Raw genomic sequence first — 22,438 nt, 5'->3', positions numbered from 1 at the left:
TCCATTCTTTTCTGCCCAGTCTATTTCTTAGCTCCTTCTGACTGCCAGTCAAAGCAGCAGCATCACCCACCCCGTGCTGCCTTTACCATACACACTGGGACAACCAGCTTTTTCTAAGGAAATGAGGCGTATGTAACAACACCGCCTCTGTGTGTACTTTTATGTCCCCTCGACAACTAGTGAACTTTCTGTCCAACTACCAGCAATCTGACGAAGGGTGCAGAGAGGTTTCAAAGATACCAAGCTTCTGTATATTTAATATAAAGAAGTAGGCAACGTGCAAGTGGAGGTGAGAGACCTTCTTAGCCTCCATGCAAGTCAAAAGCTGTGGTACAAGTTCCATCACCTATTCGATCACAGAAAATCTACACAAGAATATGGTCTGAATACAGCTGAAGAAATGAAGATTCATTTGGTAACTGCATCTTTTTCAGCACGAGCAAATCAAACCAAAAGGCACAAGACGCACAGGGAATCTGGTCTTGTTAGTTCCACTGCTCACAGCAGTACCTGTTAAGATGTACAGAGCAAACTGTGGTACCAATTCAGTGATGGAAGAGGCTTTTTAAAAGCTGTTCTTCAAAACACTTGTCTTCATATGATCAGTGTCTGTTTTAACCATAGAAAGGCTATCTGTGCTCACCTGACCAAAGAGTTTACCAGCATTCTCCAAAAGTCCCTTTTCCCCCTGAACTAGCACAGAAATGCCACGTAAGAAGGTCATTTGTACTGAGAAATTAAAACTGGTTCTGCAGTTACCTGAAAAAATATAAATTTGTTTCCTTGCTGTTCCAGTTACTAACTGTAACTCATGTTGCCTTCTCTATCTTCAGTATTTTTAGCTTACTCATTGCTAGTTTTCCAGATGAAATCACAAATGGCTTGAAAGCCATACTGTGCTCTGTACCATAGACTGAGACAGAGTTTGTCCAAGCTATCCTCCAGCATCCAACACAACAGCTTGAAAACGTCCATGTAAACTCATCTTGGTGAGCTTTCCCAAGTTTTTCAGACTCATTGCAAAAAAAAAGAAAACTTGCAGCTTTTTTTCTGACAGAATTCCTGAGTAATTCCCTAGTCTGCTTGCTTGCACAGATGTTTTAAACAACACCAATTCATTTTTCTATTCTGTGAATCCAAGTTTTTCAGATTGGAAAACCTATTCTTACGCCAAATGTGTTGCTGCTGGAAGATGTACTAATTCAATCTGACACGCATTTTAAAGGCTTGCTGATTCACAAAACCACCTACATGCCACCTACCTTATGCAGCCTGAATTAGCCGTCATGGTTGTTAGGCCCCTGTAAAGATAACATCTGACCCCTCTCCTTAACTTTTGTGCTTTGGAAGCATTTATTATAGGCTGCACTATTGTGGTGCCCTCCAGTGTCATGATAATTAAGATTTTTTCCAGTACTGACCTATAAAACCCCTATTTTCCATGAATTTATAACTGTGATGAAGATTCTCTGGGACTCAGAGCTTTATCAGCAAAGAGAATGTGACTGTTTCAAATTCTGCCCAGCCTTTTCTTTGGAACAAGGGAGAATTCTCAAGTTCAGAAACAGTGTTACACTGGATATTAAATGTAGTCATAAAAATAACACTGATGATGTCAAGGCCATTGGTGCCTGATGTTATTCCCACATTTTCTACCTTTGAGCTTACTGTAGGCTGTGCATCAATTATAACAAAGTGTAGTATACTGAGGCCTTACTGTACTCTGTAACACGGGAATTGCCAGCAACAAATACACTGAAGGGCACATCTCAGTATCACGAACAGTAACCCCTACTTCTTCCTGCACAGCCCTCCTCTGTCCCTGATAAGCATCCTATGATCCCACCAAGCTCATAAGATCACAGCAAAACTGAAATGCATGTGACAGCTTGCTCCTAGTTTACTTTCACTTACCACATCTGTTACCCACATGCATCTGTCCTACACCACAAGACTGCTGTGGCTCAGATAGCTTGAGAGACTTTCTGGCCACTTCATGGTCCATGCCAGAGACACGAATGCGGAACTGGTCCCTGCTGACTGTCTTCCGTAGGGTCCGAATGGTTTTACGGAACCTCTTTTCAGTCTTTTTCCGAGCACAGCGCACATCACATGTGTCTGAAAAGTATCAAGGGTGAAAGCTGCTATAAGTGACCGTGCACAAAAATCCCAATTCAAAAGACCAACTATGCAAATAACTGAGAAAGCCACTCTGTGAACAAATCTGAAATCCTTAAGGACAACACCACCAGGCTAGAAGAAAATTCATCAGACCACAAGACTTCAATTAACAGGCAGCTCTTTGAAGTTATCCCTATCCCTCACTCTTTTGAAGCAGTAAAATTCATTTTCAAAACAGGAGATACTTTTCATTATCATTTTGCACACAGATAGAAGTGAAAAATACAGAAATTAAGGAGCAAATGCCAAGAAGCTTCAAACCGCACCTTGGGTTATTTTCCAACCAACCTGTCACCTCCTTTTGGCTTGTTTCAAGCTCAAAGTCCGCAGTGATAAAAATTTCTCTAGTCGCTGTCAGTCTACTGAGGGCTCCATGAACTTTCTTTCCAGAGCTGCATGTTAGGTTTACATACTGGAAACTCTCCATTACTGAATTATGTCTCTCTGTATGAACAAAATTAAAGGAAGCAAAAGCTTGGCCAGCTATATTACTGAACATTCCCTAGTGCTTAGCATATATTATCATTATGAAGAGTTAAAGAGGAGCAAATTATTAACTTCACATTACAGTAAACAATTTAGCCAGTTTCTCAACTGGTACACCCTCACATGAAATCATTACTCCAGTGCACTTATAGATCTACTGTCGGGCTGAGACTCTGGCACTGCAGCGGGTCCGAGGCATCATTCGCTGCTAGGATGAGAGCCTGGCTGCAGTGCTTAGCCCACTTCCCTTGGGTTTTGCTAGCAGGTTCTAATGAATTGCCTTTGTGCTATCCAGAGCATCTTAAAACCATGACACTGCCTGCATCAAGCAGGCTACTCAAGGGAAAAAATTGTGCACTCATATGAAGCGTGTGAAAAACATGCTAGCTTATAATGGTGTTTAAATCAAGTAGTGCCTTTTGGAGATCACTTTCAAGGTTTCTACGAGAAAATAAATTTAGTTAAAGAAAACACTCGGAATAAGCTTTGGCTCTGGAGTATATAATTCTTCACAAAGCATCTACTGTAGTCTCCCACTATTACTCTTCTAAGGACAAACAAACTGACATGCTGATTCATCTTATTGTTTAGTGGCTTCTCCCCCTAGATATTTTTTTTTTTTTTTTAATGTACTCCTCCCCATTTTCTGCTGACTTTGTGAATTCCCAGGCCATACTTTTCTGCCTTGGAACAGATGGAAGAGCTGATCTCACTGTGTCCATCTGGGCCTGCTGAAGTATAAAAGGAACACGAGAAAAGAGGAATAACCTTTGACAAATGTCAGCATAAATGGCCAGGATATTCTTCACTGAGGCATTAGGCAGGTGAGAAAAGAAAGAACAGAAAGAAGGGTGAGAGAAAAAGGAAAGGAAAAATCAAAAGAATGAAAAGAATGGTTGATTTTATTGAGAATTTATTGGCAGTAATACAAATAAAAAAGGAGAAAGGCTTTCCTAGCAAGACTGTAGGTTGTCACAGGGAAGTGCCGCGATATAAAATAACTATTGCAAGAATGATGTCTGGGCAAGAGTGCGATTCATGAGGTCAGTGAAGAAAAGAAAGTCTGCAGTCCTCTATGCTTTGCTTCTGGTGTACTTCATATTTGGAAAGTACCTATATGACTGTAACCTGCTTACCCGCATTTTTATATTCATACCTGGTACCATCTGTTCCAGACCTTCTTGAAACATCTCAGTCTTTTTCAAACTACATTTTCCTTCATTTAATTTAAAGGCTACGCTTATCTTGATGGCTGAAGCATCTTCAGAAAGAAACAATGACATTATTTTCAAAAAGGAATAGAAAATTTAGGTAACCATAAAGTCACATCATAATGATGACATAAAAAAATACGCTGACATAAAGTGAAAAAGTGGTCATCACACAAAACCTAAAAAGACACCAGCTTTTTCCTGCTGTGAAGCTGTTTCACAACTGGAATTGGAACAAAGTAGGATAGATTTTATTGAAAAAAAAAAAAAAAAAATCTTATCTGTTCAGCTTTAAATACTTTCTAAATTTCATTAACAGCTCAACCTAAACATATTGTATGCTGCCAGCACTGTCCAGTTTGAGTGTCTAAAAAGAGGCATGACACTCCTAGCCTAGCTGTTTATTTCACTACTGATCTTTTTCTCTTTCCTTATTTATGTCTTAGTTTGAGTGATGCTGATGAAGCAGTGCAAGGGGAATTTCCTGCTGAAATCATGAACTGCAATCATGAGGAAGAGGAAGAGAAACCAAAGGGAGCATAATGAAGAGGGAAAATACTCAACAGAAACACCCTTATTTCACTGTTATCTCTTTAAAGAAATCAGTCAAATCATGCAACAGTAAATCCAGTGATTACCCAGCCAGCTGGATGCATTTGTATTTTGCTGCTTTTTCTTAAGCTGAGATGATCTGCCACAGGTGAAGGTGTAGGCATCTTGTGTTCCTAACAGACAGATCATACAGACAGACAGTAAAGACACAAGCACTGTGCACAGACTGAAGACTCCTGTAGTATAAAAGACATTTTTAATTTGCTGTTTGGCATCATCATCTTCACCCTTTTTCAACAATGTTGTTCATAAAAGACTCCACATTAGAGCTTGTCTCTTCTTAAGTAATTTAAGAGGTCCAGGAAGAAAAGCAGCAACTGTCCCATAAGCACCAGGCGAGTCTGCATGCTGTGTCCTGTGAGGTCCAGGGACTGTATGGGCAAAATCTCAGACCCCACGCAGGGCTGGAATGCCTTTGCCCCATTCAGCAGCAGCTCTCAGGGCCAATTAAGGAATGGCCCAGGGAACACGGAGAATTCTGCCCTGTCCTCCCTAGCTTCACAAAGACAGTTGTCATGAGAAGGGAATCTGAGGGTAGAGTGGTTATAAAAGACAAGGACACTAGCAGGGATATAGCCCTTTATATCTATAGTGAAAGGGGAAAGGTCCCTGTTGATTGTCTACTTCGTGGGGCTTCCATAAGAGTTAAGAGGTTTGCTGCTCTTACACTCTGCAGAATCACAGGCTTCTTTTTGTTGGTTTTGACTTACCAGAAAATACCTGGACATCTGAAGAGCAGCTTAAGAAGCATCTATCACTCCCACCACTCTTAATGCAGTGCAGCAATACCCTGGGTGACATATTATCAGGCAAGGAACCCTTTGTCTCTAAATAGGATAAAACAAATACTCACACAAGTAAAATTTCTACATACACACCTTATTAATAAATAGGCATGCAGCTGGTTTTGAAGCTGGTACCCAAGAGCACCCACACAGTTAAAAATGCTGTCTGGACAGAAAATCAAAGCAAAATAAAGTCACTGGAAGATCACAACACATAAGTAATTTCCTTTCAGGTAAAGCTATCACCAGCAAACCTTCTCATGCAGAGAAACAAAAGGAAATAGAAGCATGAGCTGGATAAAAGCACAGCAAAGCAAGCATCAAAATCCCTCAAAGTATCTCCTGTTTTTGGGTTGTTTTTTCACTTGCTTTTACCAGTTTCAACATCAGCACCATCATGAAAAGTAAAGTGGGATACAAGAAATGATGACTCATACCACTTGACTGGACAGATCAAGATTTTCAGATTTGACTATAACCACATGGCCATCAGACACATCAGGAGTAGAAATGTATTTATTAGGCACCTTACCAACACAATCCTTTTTATTCCAGTGTAATTTGTAGTTAGAGTGACACAGGCATTCATAGTCTCCCAGTGTGTTCACACACAGCTGTTGGCAACCACCGTTGTTGATGCTACATTCATTAATATCTACAGAGGAAAGATAAAAAGACTTTTAAAATGTTATTCTTGTCCAAGACCTGTACTCTAACTCCACTAGGTAAAAATATACACAAATACTGCTTGGTAGGGCTTGGAAAAGATTTTAGTAATGCTATCTGGACACCTACATTGAAATAGCTTTTTCTTCATGGAAATCCTTTGATAAATGTCAAAATTGATCAAATGTCAGAGGGGAGATGTTAAGTATAGTCTTAAACCATTACTATATAACTAAAAATATATTCAGCCTCAGCAATATGGCAACAAATTAACTCAAAGAAAAGGAGATCAAATCAAGTCTGCAGTGCCCTGAGCCTGGTTAATTAATATTTCTAATTTGGAATAAAGGCAGACAAAACGGACAGGATTCCTACTGATCAATGTCCCAAAGTGCTCAGATACATACAACTGCTGTGGAACACTATGTGACCCCATGCGGGCAAATAACACCACTGTATCACCATTGCCCCTTTTGGTCAATTATCCAATTTCAGGGCCTTTCCCCACCCAATAAATGCCAACAGGAGGAGAAACTAATGGCAACACAACATACTGCCTTTGGTGCGAACTTGCATGCTGATGCAGAATATGCCATTCACCAGTGGTGCATCCCAGGGGTCAATACTGGGGCCAATACTATTTATTCTCTTCATTAAACCTGGATGATGGGACAAGAGTTCAGCCTCAGTAAGTTCGCAGATGATACAAAACTGGGAGGAGTGGCTGATACACCAGATGGTTGTGCCACTATTCAGAGAGACCTTGACTGGCTGGAGAAACGGCCTGAAAGGAATCTCATTAATTTCAACAAAGGGAAATGCAAAGTTCTATGTCTTTGCTTCTCAGATACACTCTGATGACTGCTTCCTTTGTCTCCAGTAGCTTTATGGCAATTATACAATAAGCCTAGAAAGCTGCCAGCAAGAAATCTCTTGCAAGCCCCAGAAAGTCTGTGCAACTGAGGGTACCCATTTCTAGATACACTTTTCTCAATGGCAAAACAAGTTCTTCTCACTGCTCTCCCCAGCCATCAGTTCCCCCCTCTAGATAGGTAGCAATTTGGTAGAAAACACTGTGAAACAGATTACAGAAACAATCTGATTTCAGGGGGAAAACATGCTACTAACAGAACTGAGACAGAGAGGTAGGAATGAGCAGCAGAGGAATAATGGAGAAAGGTAAGAACAACTCAAATTGGTGCTACTGCTTAAGATACCACAGAATCAGCCCAAATCTTTGGGTTTCACTGACTTTTTGTTAGGATGCGGAATGCAATGGCAACCTTTTACCTCCAGTACTTATCGAACTGCCTCCATGTAGGTCAGAAGGGGTATAATCAATATTCCTACCAGCTTTGACACAGCCTGGATTGCCAGTAAATTAAGGACTTCCTATGGTACAAGGATTACTATCTTTTGCACAGGAGCATGATATGAAGCGGACAATTAGTAGCCAACAGCAAAATTACAGTAACTTTCCCTTATTGGTGATTTCCCTTATTGGTGGCCAAAAGAATGGAATTAATGCAGGAGATTTAATGAGAATAGACTTCTCTTAGAAATTCGAACACATGAACAGTGATACTTCCCATCAGAAAGGTTTGCCTATTCATCAGGAGAAAGGTTTGCTTATTCATAAGGATAAAACACAGTGATGTTGTATCTGTAATCTTCTTTGCAGACTTTCTAGAGGCAGAGGTTAGAACAGATCGAACACAGGGAAATCACTGAACTGTTATCTCCAAGTTCACATGTGCTCACTCTGCCTCAGACATAAGTAAGTCTTACCCAGAATTAAATAAGCATATGGAGTCAGTAAGATTTTGCCTAGGCTTTTATGAAACAGGTTTAATTTCATTTAGTGTCCAGTTATTCGTATTTCCTCATGTTAATTCTGGGAACTTGTCTCAGAAATATTCACACTCAACGCAAACAGAGGTTCTGTGAACATCTTTCTCTCTTTCTCTTGAACTTTTTTTGTAGGAAAGACATAAAGATTCAAGAGTATTAATCCTGGCCAGTGTAAATCAGTGGTACTACATCAGCTAAATTTAAAACTACATCACGTGAGAATCTGACATATGCACAAGGGCAACCTGCAAAACCACAATTTTCTATGCCACCCAGAGCTTCCTGTACTTTAACTGCAAGTCCACTGACTTTTCATTGAAGTCAATAAGACTTCTGTATGTGAAAATTCTATCAAATTAAGGCTTTCATACCCAGGTGCAAAACACATCAGTTTGTTCTAGTAGTCACAGATGCTTTTCGGATGCAGGGTGTGAAGGAAAAAACATTTGGCCAAAGACAGAAATGAGCAGGATTAGTTTCTACTTTTGCTGTGCCTCCTTATCACAGCAGAGAGTAAAATTTATTCTGTCCACCTATGGCATATATATATAGGCTTGTGTCTTGCACAGACACTAATTAGACCTGTGGCAACAGCATGGCATGTAGTGTCTTTTTATAACTCACCTCCACAATGTGTGAAGCCATAGAGAGCATATCCTTTGTTACAAGTACACTGAAAGGTGCCTGGATGATTGATGCACGTGTGGTCACACGTCCGTTCAAAAGAGCATTCATCAATGTCTGCAAGTGTTAAAGGAATACATTAGTATCTTTCAGCCTGACAAGGCAGCACTGACAAGCTAACAAAGTTCAACACAGAGATGTATGTAAACTAAGCAAAAAACTAAGCAAATTCTTTTAAAGCAAGTGATGTAATATTATGAAATGACTACTTTTAAAAGAACAAATAGCTTGCCAAACAAGCTTTTTCTTGGCAAGCATAAAATCTGCTGCTACATTTTTAGAATTATGTTTAAAATAAATTATTTCTATTCTACAGGAAGAAAAAAAATGCTGACAGAACTCTTATTTCATTAACAAAAATTCTACATTAGATCTGCAGAAACAGATTTACAAAAGAAAGTATTGCCTTAGGTTTTGCCAAATAAATGAAAGCAAATGTCACATTTTTAACTCTATGTGGATATGCAATGCCTGATTTAAGCCCGCTGAAAATCACCATGTTCTCCAAGATACACCTGAAGACAGATGACTGGAATAATTCGTTGAATTTTTTCACAGATCCATTATACTGTATATTTAGACTTCAATGTCTGTCTCTAAAGGCTGCCAAGATACCTGTTTTCTCCAGTGCCAGTTTTCCTTGGCATTATAATCACTTTGCACACATCTTTGTAAAGCATAGTTACTACAATAGCCTAATCATGATCTTGGTGAATTGAATGGTAAATTCATCTAATTCCCATCACTCTGAAGCCCTAAATTTCTATTATACCATCAAAAGCACCTAAAATTTCTATGTTAGCACATTATGCATGACAGGTAAGAATATTGTAAGATACACAAAAGTTCCCATCAGCATGACTGACACATTACACCATTATTTTTTCTTGGGCTTTGGCAAGCTTCAAGATACCACTTTTGAAACAATCTAGGGAAGTGAAAGGGCCAAAAGGGAGACGTAAATCTTAAAAATACATTCACAAAGAGATTCCATGAAAAACAAACAAACAAACAACACCACCACCAAACAAAAACTATCCTGAATATGTTGTGGTTTGTTCCATAAAATTGTTGATGTTCTTTGCCTGATTTTGAAAGGATAAGAATGCATCAAAAACCCAGGTGAAAACTATGTTCTGTTAGTCAGTTCAGCTTTCTGAAATTCATCATTAACGTCAGTTGGTTGTCTAGGAAATGGAATTATTCACCTTCCAACTGGCTGATGGCTTTACATTGTTTCATACTGTAGCTTTTCCAAAACCACAAACCACTCTGATCTTTACATTTTAATGTATTTAAGCAGCTTAAACAGGATTGCTAAATCTATATTTACAAACCATTATACAGAAAAGCAAATATGTTTGCAAGTCTCACAGGAAAAATACATGTCAACCTAAAAATCAAATATTCTATGTTTTACGGAATAGCAATTCCAATGTGTCTACAGGCCTATAATTTCATAGATCACATAATGTCTTTTTTTCTTTACATAATGAGTTCATGGCATCTAAATGTCCCATTAAGAAAAAATAATTTCACTGCAATGATAAACTAGTCAGTAAGATGAACAGAGAGATATTGTCTATTTTTTCCCTGTAAATTACTTGAAAGTCGTTAATAGAAGAGGGGGCGCATTATCCTCATAAAAATCTTTTTAATATGATGCTATTTCTGTTGCTTCCAGATAATAGTTCACTGTGCCATTAAACATACCTCCTACAATAATATCAAGCCAACTGTATGTATTAACTCAACAGCTATTCTGAGAAGAAAACAAAACGAAACAAGAAAACTCAAAACTGAGGCATGGAAATTATTCTGGAGTCCATTATCACTTCATCATTGTAGTAGATGTCCAAGCCACACTGATTTGTTCTACTTCTATTGCTTATCCAGTGCACGTACCTTGACAAGACTTCTCATCTGTTAACAATTTAAATCCTTTTCTGCAGCTGCAATCAAAACTGCCAACAGTGTTTTTACAGAAATGATCACAGCCTCCATTATTGGACTGGCATTCATCAATATCTGTAACAAAAAAAAGTGCTTCAGCAAATAAACACACTACATCCAACATACTTCCACTGCCGGATCCAGAACACAGACACATCCAATTGGTTAATGAAACCCAGAAACAAAATCTAGTGAACTACTACAAATGTTAAGGATGATCAGAACCAGCTCTTATGAATGATCTGACCCATTCCGCCCCAAGACAGTGTTACTTGCTTTCATTTAACATATTGCTGTCAGTTACACTTGGGTACATGTATTTGCAAAAGATAATTTCCCTAAGTTATGTTTGGAAACATTTTGACTTAAATCTTCTCTAACAGGTTTTAGCTTTTTAAACATTCTCTCCATTTCCTCTCCCTAAGCCCTGCAGAAATCTTAGACAGAGGAAACTTCCTGAGCTACCCCATCCTTTTCATGCCAACATTAGAATGAGTTCTTTAATATTAATTGACTCAGGCATGCAGATTTCAGCATTTTTTGCCAGCAGAACAGTCTTAATATCTAATTACTGGAAAACGTATTCTAATATACAACCTAAATGCCCCTTTGCTTCTTTCCAGTACTCTCACCAGAGCTGCTTGGGCCAGTATGAGTAATTCTGTTCACACATCCCTGTTTACACACTGATATTTACTTCTAAACTGCTCTGATGCCCAGCTGACTGCGGGTAAAATAGCAGCCTATTGAACTATATGCCTGTAAGAACAGACATGCCTACCTTCCCCAGTAAAGACCTCTACTTTACCACAGACCTGTATTACCTCCTACTGTGAAAAATGAGGCCAACTTGGCAGGAGGGGTGAAAGCAGTGAGGTGGTGTGATGCACCTGACACAACGGAAACTGTGCATCTACCCCTGGCTGCGTCCTTTCTTAGGTCAGATTACACATACTGGCTTGGATTACCTGCATTTGAAGATGAATACCTTACAATAAGGTGTTGGCACGTATGTACCCACCAGTATAAAACTCACCTTTACATGTCTTCCCATCAAACTGGAGCGTGAACCCAACAGGACAGCTGCAGTGAACTCCGGTAGATGTATCTTTACACGTACGATCACAGCCACCATTATTTACTGCACACGTTTCTAGCCAACAAGATAAAGCTGAAGTTTGCTCAGGGATATTATAATGGTAACAAGAAACATCATGTGATAGAAGGCATGGTTCCAAGCACACTGCTATTCAACTACATTTAGCCTCATATACATGAGCAGCTACTAAATACGTATGTTGGCAAAATCCCTGCCTCAGCTACATCCATGTTTTTTGCAGACTTTACAAACTGAAATACTGTCTCTGAATATTCTCATCCTCAAACACAAATCCCCACTCCTCAGTGATTCATCTGTTCCTGTCAGTCTGACTCCTCCTGCCCACACTCAATCCCAGCTGAAACTTTGACATTTCCCACCAATGCTCAGATACCTGATTACACTCAGCCCTACTAAACGGATTCTCTTAAATAATTTCCAACACACCTTCACATGCTACCTGTGCTCCCAGTCATGGTGGATTACACCTACATTGAGTGCTCCTGCCTTCTCAGCCAGGTGCCATCTCAACCTCATGCTCCTTTAACTACCCCTACGCAAACCATGTATAAATCTCACCAATCTTTTTGAACACCCCTTAGATACAGTTCCTTCACATCCAACTAAACAGAAATAACCCACTCTGGCATTCATCTTCTTGTAGTCAGTCTAACCACAGCAGCCAGTCTAACAGCCTTTCCACTGGCTATCCAAATGCAATTTTATCCAGCACATACTGATCCAGAGAGATTCAAAGATCATTTTTTCCATCTGCTTTTTGAAATCCTCTTTCTAGCTCTGTCTCCTTGTTTTCTACAGCATCAGCATATGCTATTTATTCTCAAGTTTTGAGATCTTTACCCCAGTCTCCCACCTCACATTCAATGCTGGGAGGCTGTGTCTAACCTGCAAATGAAGACAGGGTGACTCTTCTTCCTTCCCCTTTCCACAGAAACATTTTGCTGTGGGTTGGTTTGTTGGTTGTTGTTTTATGTTTGGTTGGTTTTGTGAGGTTTTTTGGTTTTGTTTTTTAAATGAGACTATTAATTTATATGTCTAAATATGGACTCAGGAGCTCAGAGCCCTATACTTTTGGTAGTTTCTTCCTCAGTCTCCATGTTCCAGTGCACTTCTGTGGCAAATGACAGTAAGAATGGTAAATCACCCTGATTGCCTGGAGTGAGGGCTTCTGAGAGGTGGACATCCACTGACCCAGCTGCCCTGAGACCACAGTGATTGCTTCCCATGCCAGTGCCTTCCCCATAGTGACAGAGTCTCAGAGGCTGGCACTCTGGGCCAGATGCAAACACCTCTAGGAAGAATAAGATGTCCTTGCATCCTAACATGTCTTTCTAGATCCACCACTGTGCCCAACTGTCTTCCATGCAGAAGTGTATCTTCAATTGAAAATAAGCCGGTAAAACACTGTTTCCTCCACAATCACACTAAACCTGTGGCACAGAAGGGATTGTACTGCATTCCCATGATGAATTATAACCATGGAAATATATGCTACTTCAACAGCAACTTCCTGACACCTCCTACTAATACCACAAACAACATACTTAGTTTTATATATGTTATGGAATAATATTATTTCCTTAAAATGGACTGGAACATCTCAGGCAGAATTCAGCTGAGAGCTATGATGGTTACAGTAAAAAAAGCCCCAACAATTCTTCAATCAGCAGGTTTCAGCAAATAGCAAATAATAATAATAATAGCAAAAAATTTCAATCTTCAGGTTTCAGCAAATAGCAAAATCATTTTGGATAAGCACTTTTACCCATGAGCAACCGTCGCTTCACCCTCTTGTCCACATCAGCTCCTGCTGTAGTGTTTCCCTCAGAAATTTCAAGAGCAGTCTCTTCCCCCTCTGTACGGAACATGAAAAAAGCAAATGAGTAAAGGTGCCCAGAGCAGAGGCACCATCTGATATCCAATACGTACACACATGCAGTAAGCTGCATCACATGCTGAATTATCACAGTCAGAACAGACTAGGCAGAAATTTATTTTTTTTTTTAAATAAAGTAATAATGAAAATCATGTCAACCCTTCAGTCAAAACCATGAGAATACTTCTCTTCTGTGCTTTTGTTGTTTCCTTACAACTGATGTTTGCTTCAGTATTCTCAACAAAGCAGGTGAAGTGCTACGGATGTAGTGAACAGCAACAAGATGAAAGAACTAATTGAACTGTCATGAACTGCTCAGTTAAGAGCATGCTGTCCTCATCTATCATGGACTAATACAAGGACCAACCAGTCATGCCTGAGCATTTCAGTGATTTCAGTCAACAGGCAACAAACTCTTCCAGAGACTAGGATATAAATCTTAAGTGGGTTTTATATAAGTCTTAAGTGGGTTTTTTCTGGATAACTGCCTTGCAAAAATTGTACTTCAATTGACTCCCGAGTTCTGCTTTTAACAGATACATGTCTTGGTTACACTCTCTGGCTCATGCTATACAAGAAACTGAACCTAAAATATCCTGGAGAGAAGGGAATCTTCTTTGGTTAGTGACAAGCCTTGTGCTTCAGAGGGACCCATGATAATTACAGGCTCCAGAAATATTAGGTAGCTACTTATACAGGGAAGCAATAGTTGCCAGGACTCAACCAATTCACTCATGGATTAGTGGTTTTTTTAGATTCCTTGATATTTTCTAGCCATACTATTATGAGGAGCATTAATCATGGGCACACAGAAACACCACACCAGTTAGAGGTGGTCATCAACAGAAGACTACTTCCCCCCACCATATACTGACCCAAGCAGGTTTTCCCATCTACATGCATGATGTACTTGGGGTGACATCCACAAATAGGCCCATTATCAGCATCATCACATGTATGTTGACAGCCACCATTTCCATGATTACATGTCACTAGGAAGAAAACGTATGTTACATCTCACAAGTATCACAGCATCACAGTATCACAGTATGTTAGAGATTGGAAGGGACCTCAAAAGATCATCTAGTCCAATCCCCCTGCCGGAGCAGGAACACCTAGATGAGGTTACACAGGAATGTGTCCAGGCGGGTTTGGAATGTCTCCAGAGAAGGAGACTCCACAACCCCCCTGGGCAGCCTGTTCCAGTGTTCCGTCACCCTCACTGTGAAGAAGTTTCTTCTCAAGTTTAAGTGGAACCTCTTGTGTTCCAGTTTGTACCCATTACCCCTTGTCCTATCATTGTTTGCCACTGAGAAGAGCCTGGCTCCATCCTCGTGACACTCCCCCTTTATATATTTATATACACTAATAAGGTCACCCCTCAGTCTCCTCCTCTCCAAACTACAGAGACCCAGCTCCCTCAGCCTTTCCTCATAAGGGAGATGGCCCCATAAGGGAGAAGGCCTCCCAGTCTTCATCAATTCTAGAGTGCTGCCCCACTGGGGCAAGCCAGTTACAACCCCATCCCCCTTCGAATCTAGTTTAAAGCTCTCCAAATGAGCTTTAAGTACTTCCAACATCTTTGAAAGACAGTGTGCAGTTTTTGTCTCCATTTCATAGAATCATAGAATCATAGAATATTTGACCATCCAATACACCTCTAACATGTTGCCTTCCTGAAGACCTCTGTAAGACTTAAACACCGCAGAGCTCTCTTGCGGATCCAAACTTCCTGTCGTTATGGATGATGGTGCAATTCCCAAACTACAACCAATAGACTGTAGCAACCAATAGACCAATGTGATAGTGTCCAGTAAAGCCACTGATTTTAGTTTAATTCAAATGTACACATTTTAGGCAAGTCATCCGAGTTTAGCTATACCATACCAAAACCCGTATCACTGCAAACAGAACACTATTTTTGGGGTTTTTTTTTTTTTTGGAAAACCATAAGCATATGCAGAATGTTGCATACAAATGCAGCTCCTCTGGTTCTTGGACAGTTCAAATCCTGGTCGGCATTCACAGGCAACTCCTCCTTTGGGTGTTTCTCTGCAGATGTGGGCACAGCCATGATCTTTATTCATGCAGCTCATACCTTCTGCAAAACAGGACAAGTGCAAGAGCATCAGCATCCTCATCATCCCTGTGTGCAGGCAACAGTCACATAGTCATAGAATCATAGAATCATAGAATAGTTAGGGTTGGAAAGGACCTTAAGATCATCAAGTTCCAACTCCCCTGCCATGGGCAGGGACACCTCACACTAAACCAGGTCACCCAAGGCTCTGAACAACCAGGACTTGAACACCACCAAGGATGGAGCATTCACAACCTCCCTGGGCAACCCATTCCAGTGCCTCACCACTCTCTCAGTAAAGAATTTCTTCCTTATATCCAATCTAAACTTCCCCTGTTTAAGTTTGAACCCGTTACCCCTTGTCCTGTCACTACAGTCCCTAAGGAAGAGTCCCTCTCCAGCATCCCTATAGCCCCCCTTTAGATACTGGAAGGCTGCTATGAGGTCTCCACGCAGTCTTCTCTTCTCCAGGCTGAACAGCCCCAACTTTCTCAGCCTGTCTTCATATGGGAGGTGCTCCAGCCCCCTGATCATCCTCATGGCCCTCCTCTAGACTTGTTCCAACAGTGCCGTGTCCTTTTTATGTTGAGGACACCAGAACTGCACACAATACTCCAAGTGAGGTCTCATGAGAGCAGAGTAGAGGGGCAGGATCACCTCCTTCGACCTGCTGGTCATGCTCCTTTTGATGCAGCCCAGGATACAGTTGGCTTTCTGGGCTGCGAGCACACACTGCCGGCTCATGTTCATTTTCTCATTGCAGGGCTGCTCTGAATCTCTTCTCTGCCAACCTGTAGCTGTGCCTCGGATTGCTCCGACCCAGGTGTAGGACCTTGCACTTGGCATGGTTAAACTTCATAAGGTTGGCATCAGCCCACCTCACAAGCGTGTCGAGGTCCCTCTGGATGGCATCCCTTCCCTCCGGCGTATCAACTGAACCACACAGCTTGGTGTCATCGGCAAACTTGCTGAGGGCGCACTCAATCCCACTGTCCGTGTCACCGACAAAGACGTTGAACAAGATCGGTCCCAACATCGATCCCTGAGGGACACCACTCGTTACCGGTCTCCAGCCGGACATTGAGCCATTGACCACAACTCTTTGCGTGCAGCCATCCAGCCAGTTCTTTATCCATCGAGTGGTCCACCCATCAAATTGATGTCTCTCCAATTTAGAGACAAGGATGTTGTGTGGGACAGTGTTGAATGCTTTGCACAAGTCCAGGTAGATGACGTCAACTGCTCTACCCCTCTCCATCAGTTTCGTAGCCCCATCATAGAAGGCCACCAAATTGGTCAGGCAGGATTTCCCCTTAGTGAAGCCATGCTGGCTGTCACCAGCCACCTCCTTGTTTTTCATGTGCCTTAGCATGCCTTCCAGGAGAATCTGCTCCAAGATTTTGCCAGGCATAGAGGTGAAGTCAGTTCAATACACACACACATGCAACAGCCTGCTACATGTGGGAAGACTCTACAGTGTTAGGACAAGAAGTATAAGCTTACAAGACAGGAAAGGCAGGAAGTCCAATCCTGCAAAGTCAATGGCTTCAATATTTCCCCATCTGTGATCTTCTGTGTCCATATTCTTTGACTGCGAAGTCAAAAAGCAACATCCCTAGATTTGTACAGCATCTGCATTCTCATCCAATGCTCTCACTCTATACCAGTGCTTGTAAAACCTCCTCATGTCTTTTATAAAAACTGCAAGATGGCTGATACCTGCAAAAGCAAATCCTAGAGTGAAGCTCTTATTTCTCTGCTTAAAAGAGCAGCCACCAGACACAGGAATGCCTAGGCTAACAGTCACAAAGTCATTCCTATTTCAATTACTGGCGTATGAAGCAGATTCCCAAAGTTATAACCTACCTCAGCAGTGACCAAGTAGAAACCAGTCAGACATACAGATTGCACATATGCTTTATGTCAATTCTGTTTTCTGATTACCATTTCGTTTTCAATTTTTTTCTGATTTCAATAAATACCTCCCAAAATAACCCCACTGGGGATTGTCACAGCATTGTGTATTTGTACTGTCCCAGCTGGACAGAATTTAGTGCCAGTGCCTGTTTTAACCAAATGAAAAAGCAACTTAACACTAGTGACTTTCTTCTTTTTGGTGCACCTCCTAAAAACAATCTGTCATTTTGATTTCTGACAGTTACGAGCTGTTCATGCACCAGCACCCAATGCCTGCCAAAGTGTCTGGTCTGGTCTTTGCAAAAAGTTGAAGTAAATTAAATAGGAAGGAATTGTTGCTAAAATTATTGCAAAAACTTCTTTTACTTTGCATTGGCAAGATGGTGACACAATTTGTACACACACAACTGAAAACTATACAGCAGCTGGGTGAATTATAATTGGGATTATTAAGCCAAATTACAAGAACAGCTTTTCTTCTAACAATATGCCAAAGGTTTTTGCTGTAGTGTTCCACAGTGCTACAAAACTGGGAGAGAAGGCAACTGAATGTTCTCTTCAGTTATACAGGAAGCACACCATTGTCATCAAATTTTCTGCCTTGGGCTCTTATAAGACGTATTACACCAAAATCTCTTCCTCCTTGCTGAGAATACTTCATGTGAGAAGACCGAGTAAAGCACACTTTGGCTGCAAGGGCTTATCCCACATTACCACAGCGAACTTCTCCTGAGTTGAGCAGATGCACAATCAAAGAGAATGAGAAGGTGACTGTGCTGCTAAAAAGGGATTGTTTGAACAATTCCACACCCTAGATATTTTTTAAACTTACACAAGCCCTTTTCACAGTCTTATTAGTTAAACAAAAACACTGTATTGGCAAGCAGAGGTCAGCTCGTCACCACTATTCCACTACACTTCAGTTAGGTCCTTGCTCTACACAGGGCTAGTCTTGCCATCTGAAGCACAAGCTACACTACCCTTTCTCTACTAAGACAGATTTAAGCAACAAAATAATGGATATTGCAGATCCTAGGTTATTTTGCTGTAATGGCTTTTTGATTCCTTTCCCACAGTGAAGACTTTGTAGAAGTCTAACAAGACAATGACCCTTCAAATCCTGCAGCACACAGCCACAGCTCAAAGAGCCCACATGAAAGCTGTGATCCATTATTGTGCTGTCAGTCAAGGAACAAGACAACCTATGAGGCCATAAATTAGCTTAATTAACTCTAGTGTTTTTGTGACATTTCTGTTCTTAAGCATGCAGTATGATTTGGTCTGTTAGCTCACAAGTCTTAGAAAGCATTAACAGAATTAGCAGCCTGGTTTCTGTTAATAAAGTTATTCTGTTGTCTCTATTGAGCTATCAAAGGAGAAACTGCTCAAGCAGCTACTTTGGTAAAGTTCACTGACATCAGACAAATGGCTTAAATGCTCAGTTTTGGACTCTCCATTCTAAGTGAGCAGAATTCAATCAGGTCTCCCAGAGAAAGCTAAAACTGCACTTCCCAAACCTGGGCACATTTTAATAACAAAGTACCCATTGTGTAACAAGGTACATGACCAAACCCACCAAAATTTAGCTGACCCAAAAGACAGCATTTCATAGAAGACACATAGTAAATAGAGCACCTACTACAAAGCTGCTGCTTGTTTCCAAAGGTGGTAGATTTCTCCTCAGCCCTATTTTATGAGGTTGTATATAAGAAATGTCTGTAAATCAACAAATGCTCTGTGACTGTAAACTCCTTCACGGACACAAAGTCTCGCAGGTCACATTGTTCCAGAGCTGTTGCAATGGCAGATTGTGGTCCAGAACCAAAGCCCAAGCAAATTTTGGGCAAATCCCACCACATGCTTCTCAGACACACAGTTTCTCTTGCAGGAGAGCCTGTCCTACTGGTGCACAAGTGTCTAGAATGAGTCTCTTGGTCACCATACACACAGCCAAGAGAGCCAAACCCAGTGCCTGCCTAGCCTAGTGGACCCCAAGCCATTCCTGATGACTAGATTTTAATGAAATTACCCAGCAAGCTTCAGTGAGATCTGAGCACTCCTGTCACTGGCAAGACAAAGGCAAAAAGCCAGCACAGTATTTCCCTATCAGGTCACATTAATCTCTGTGTTTAAATCTTTTTTACACAGAAGACTAGGGACATGACCACCAACCTGCTAAGAACATCAAGGCTCCATTTAGGGCACATTCAAACAGGTGCTCAATAGAACAGAGGGAGAGGATGCAACTGTACAAAGCAACACCAGAGATTCTCAAAGGCACCCTCTGATAGACAAATGGCAAGGAGCATTTGTCAGCAGAACAGCCAGCAGCACAGGACATCCCAAGAGCACTTTAGTTTTTTTCATGCTCTGTACACCCTTGTGTTAAGGCAACTTTTTCTAAAAGTTTGCTGGTTGTCTGACTGTTCTCCACAGCCAGGAGGGCTCTAAGAGCAGTAGCTAAGATGGTCTCCTGTGTACAAGCTTTCAGTCCACACAGTGATTTCAAATGTGACTTTCAACATGCACATCCAGTTCACTACCATTGATTCAGCCCAAGAGTAGATAACTATGACTGTGAAATACCACATGGAAGAGTAGCAAGATTTGTTGACCTATAGCAACAGCAACCACAAGATGTACTACATATTCACATTGAAAAACTATTTTTCTTCAAATTTTTGTATTCTGTAATAAGGAGCAAGTTAAAACCAGAAACAAGCTACATGTGCATAGCTGCCCTGCCAGCTACTGTAACAGCCTCCCAGAGTAAACACATTCTTCCACACATAGGTGAAGAAGAGCTCATCCAGAGCAGTCAGTCAAGAAAAAAAATAGGGTTGTGCACAACGTCCCAAGATACTCTGAGTTCCTGTGGCTTAAGGAGGGGGCTAGGCAGAACCATTCAGCCCTCTCAGAACTGCACTGTGCCTCAGACCAACACTGTCATATCAGATGAAAAATCAACATTAATTATCAAACTCTCCTCTAAACAGCTACCTGACCTTGAGTCCCATGTCACAGCAGGTGACAGAGAACCCAGACAATAATTGCAGATAAACTTGGAAAGGCAGATGACTCTTAACTCTGGTCATACACCAGGAGGAATATAACAGCTCCAAGCCTCTCTATTTTTCCTATCTCAAGTCCAGTTCACTCTTTTTCTGAGTATGTAGAGTACTGCAGACCACTAGAAAGGTCTCTCAAGCACTAATGTATGCACTCTCTTAACTGGGGTGGGAGACAGGGAAGGAAATACTACCTCACATCACAAGTAAGAAGCAAAAATGAATAGATGGTCTAGACAGTAGGTGCCAAACTCTGTTTTAATCAATGTTAGGAGGTCTCAAAAGAGAACTAATAAAGTATACACACTGAGAGATGCATACACAAGGCAGAGAATAGAAGACCTAGCAACAAGCAGAAAAGCAGAGAACAAAGTGAGGGGAAAGATGAAGCAATGAGATTTGGCTTACAACAGACCTGCCCACCCAAGGAAAAAAAAAGTGGGGAATCCCATGGATTCTTCACAGTAATGGCAGGGAGGCAGGAGGGAAACAGTCACAGCATAACCTGAAAAGATTCCAAAGGTACAATTTAGGGAACAACTCTTAATGACAGTAAATGCTGCTGCTGTTAGTTCTGGAGAGTAGAAGGTATGCAAGTAAGACTAAAGAGTTGGAAGACTTTCCTCTCTTGGTATTGGACAAGACAAGAAGTGGAAGCTACTGATTTTCATCCTTAGATTCATAATCCATGCACACACACACACACATCACTGATAGCAAGGCAACATGAAGGGAAATGTCTTGCCCCACCACTGCAGCCTTCCTGCTTGTCCCCACTCCTGGCTCAGCTCCTGCTGTGGCAAGCTGAGCAATGGCCTGAGAAATCACCATGCATCAGCAGACCCCTGCGATACCAAGCCCAATACAGAGAAGCTGAGAATACAAATTCTTAATTCAAACAAAAGATCAATTCAGCTATAAAGCCGATGACAGCCACCTCAGCGCTCTTATCAGTGATGGCCATATACGTCTGTAAATGTTGATCTTTTCACTATGGGGATTTTTTAAGTAAGGTTTGTTTATTCATGCTCAGATTCCTCTTACAGTCATGCCAACGATAAGCCATAGATTAAAGAAAGCTTTACAGTTTAAAATGCCTCTTGGTAAGAGATTCACTGTACAGTTCAATGGACAACTCCACGATCTGAGCAACCACTTTAAAGTATTCCCCAAGGGCATCCAAAATAATTTTGTTCAATCTGAAGTTTAATTAGATATCCAAGGCTCTCTGATCTCTCAAAGGTTACTTCATAAAGGTTTCATTCAAAACAAAGAATGTGATTTGAATACCTTTGGGTCTGACAAACAATAAATCCCTTAGCTGAAATCTAAACACTGTACAGGGAACCTAAAAGGTACCTGAAGGTAATGCAGGTATTGCCCTGTAACTAACTAAAGCCAATGGAAGTGGTCAGAACTCACTGGCCTTCAATTTGTTACCATTCCCTGGATCAGGACACAGCTTAGCTGCACAACAGAGCATAAAGTACAGTGGAAGTAGAGCAGTACAGCCTTTAACAAAACACAGCACTGCAGACACACAGGTAGGATCAAAGGGGCAGAAGGGATGTAAAGAGTCTTCAAAGTCACTTAGAAGATTCTGACATACTCTTCCTTTTAAAAGGAGTTGAGACTTCAAGACCCTTCACAGCTTTGAAAAACTCAACCTAAAAATATTTTTAAAGATGCTTTACAGATTTTGCAGTTAGCTTCTGTCCAAAACTCCTGCTTGGTGCCTGAACGGAAGCAGCCAGTACCTTCTGAGCGGTGGATGCACGTGTGCTGGTTATCACTTAGAAAGAACCCTTCCTTACAGCGACATTCGTAGCTCCCCACAGTGTTGACACAAACATGTTGGCAACCACCATTGTTGGACATGCATTCATCCGTATCTGAAAAAAAAAAAAAACGAGAGAGATACCAGCTTTGTACTAACACCACTACACTC

The 22,438-nt window shown here is 41.1% G+C and overlaps 1 protein-coding gene across 16 annotated transcripts in view; it reads right to left on the bottom strand.

Moving 5' to 3' along the window:
- The window catches only part of DENND5A (DENN domain containing 5A), a 116,937-nt gene that overhangs the window by 11,829 nt on the left and 82,670 nt on the right, over nucleotides 1-22,438 (bottom strand). For 15 of the 16 annotated variants that reach the window (XM_080617445.1, XM_080617457.1, XM_080617456.1 and 12 more), the window contains 9 exons: nucleotides 22,248-22,382; nucleotides 15,401-15,526; nucleotides 14,301-14,417; nucleotides 13,315-13,404; nucleotides 11,466-11,582; nucleotides 10,382-10,504; nucleotides 8,417-8,533; nucleotides 5,808-5,930; nucleotides 1,915-2,118 (listed from right to left, as the gene is read on the bottom strand). In XM_080617445.1, coding sequence (XP_080473571.1) covers nucleotides 1,915-2,118; nucleotides 5,808-5,930; nucleotides 8,417-8,533; nucleotides 10,382-10,504; nucleotides 11,466-11,582; nucleotides 13,315-13,404; nucleotides 14,301-14,417; nucleotides 15,401-15,526; nucleotides 22,248-22,382 — 1,152 coding nt within the window. Of the gene's footprint in view, nucleotides 1-1,914; nucleotides 2,119-2,469; nucleotides 2,626-3,823; nucleotides 3,929-4,516; nucleotides 4,604-5,200; nucleotides 5,318-5,807; nucleotides 5,931-8,416; nucleotides 8,534-10,381; nucleotides 10,505-11,465; nucleotides 11,583-13,314; nucleotides 13,405-14,300; nucleotides 14,418-15,400; nucleotides 15,527-22,247; nucleotides 22,383-22,438 lie in introns of all 16 variants that reach the window. The other variant, XM_080617455.1, reaches the window with a different exon arrangement.

This window comes from Psittacula echo (assembly GCF_963264785.1).
Source record: "Psittacula echo genome assembly, chromosome: 5".
NCBI lineage: Eukaryota > Metazoa > Chordata > Aves > Psittaciformes > Psittacidae > Psittacula > Psittacula echo.
Note: the sequence above shows the minus strand (reverse complement) of the source record. Positions and strands in the feature narration are given on the sequence as shown.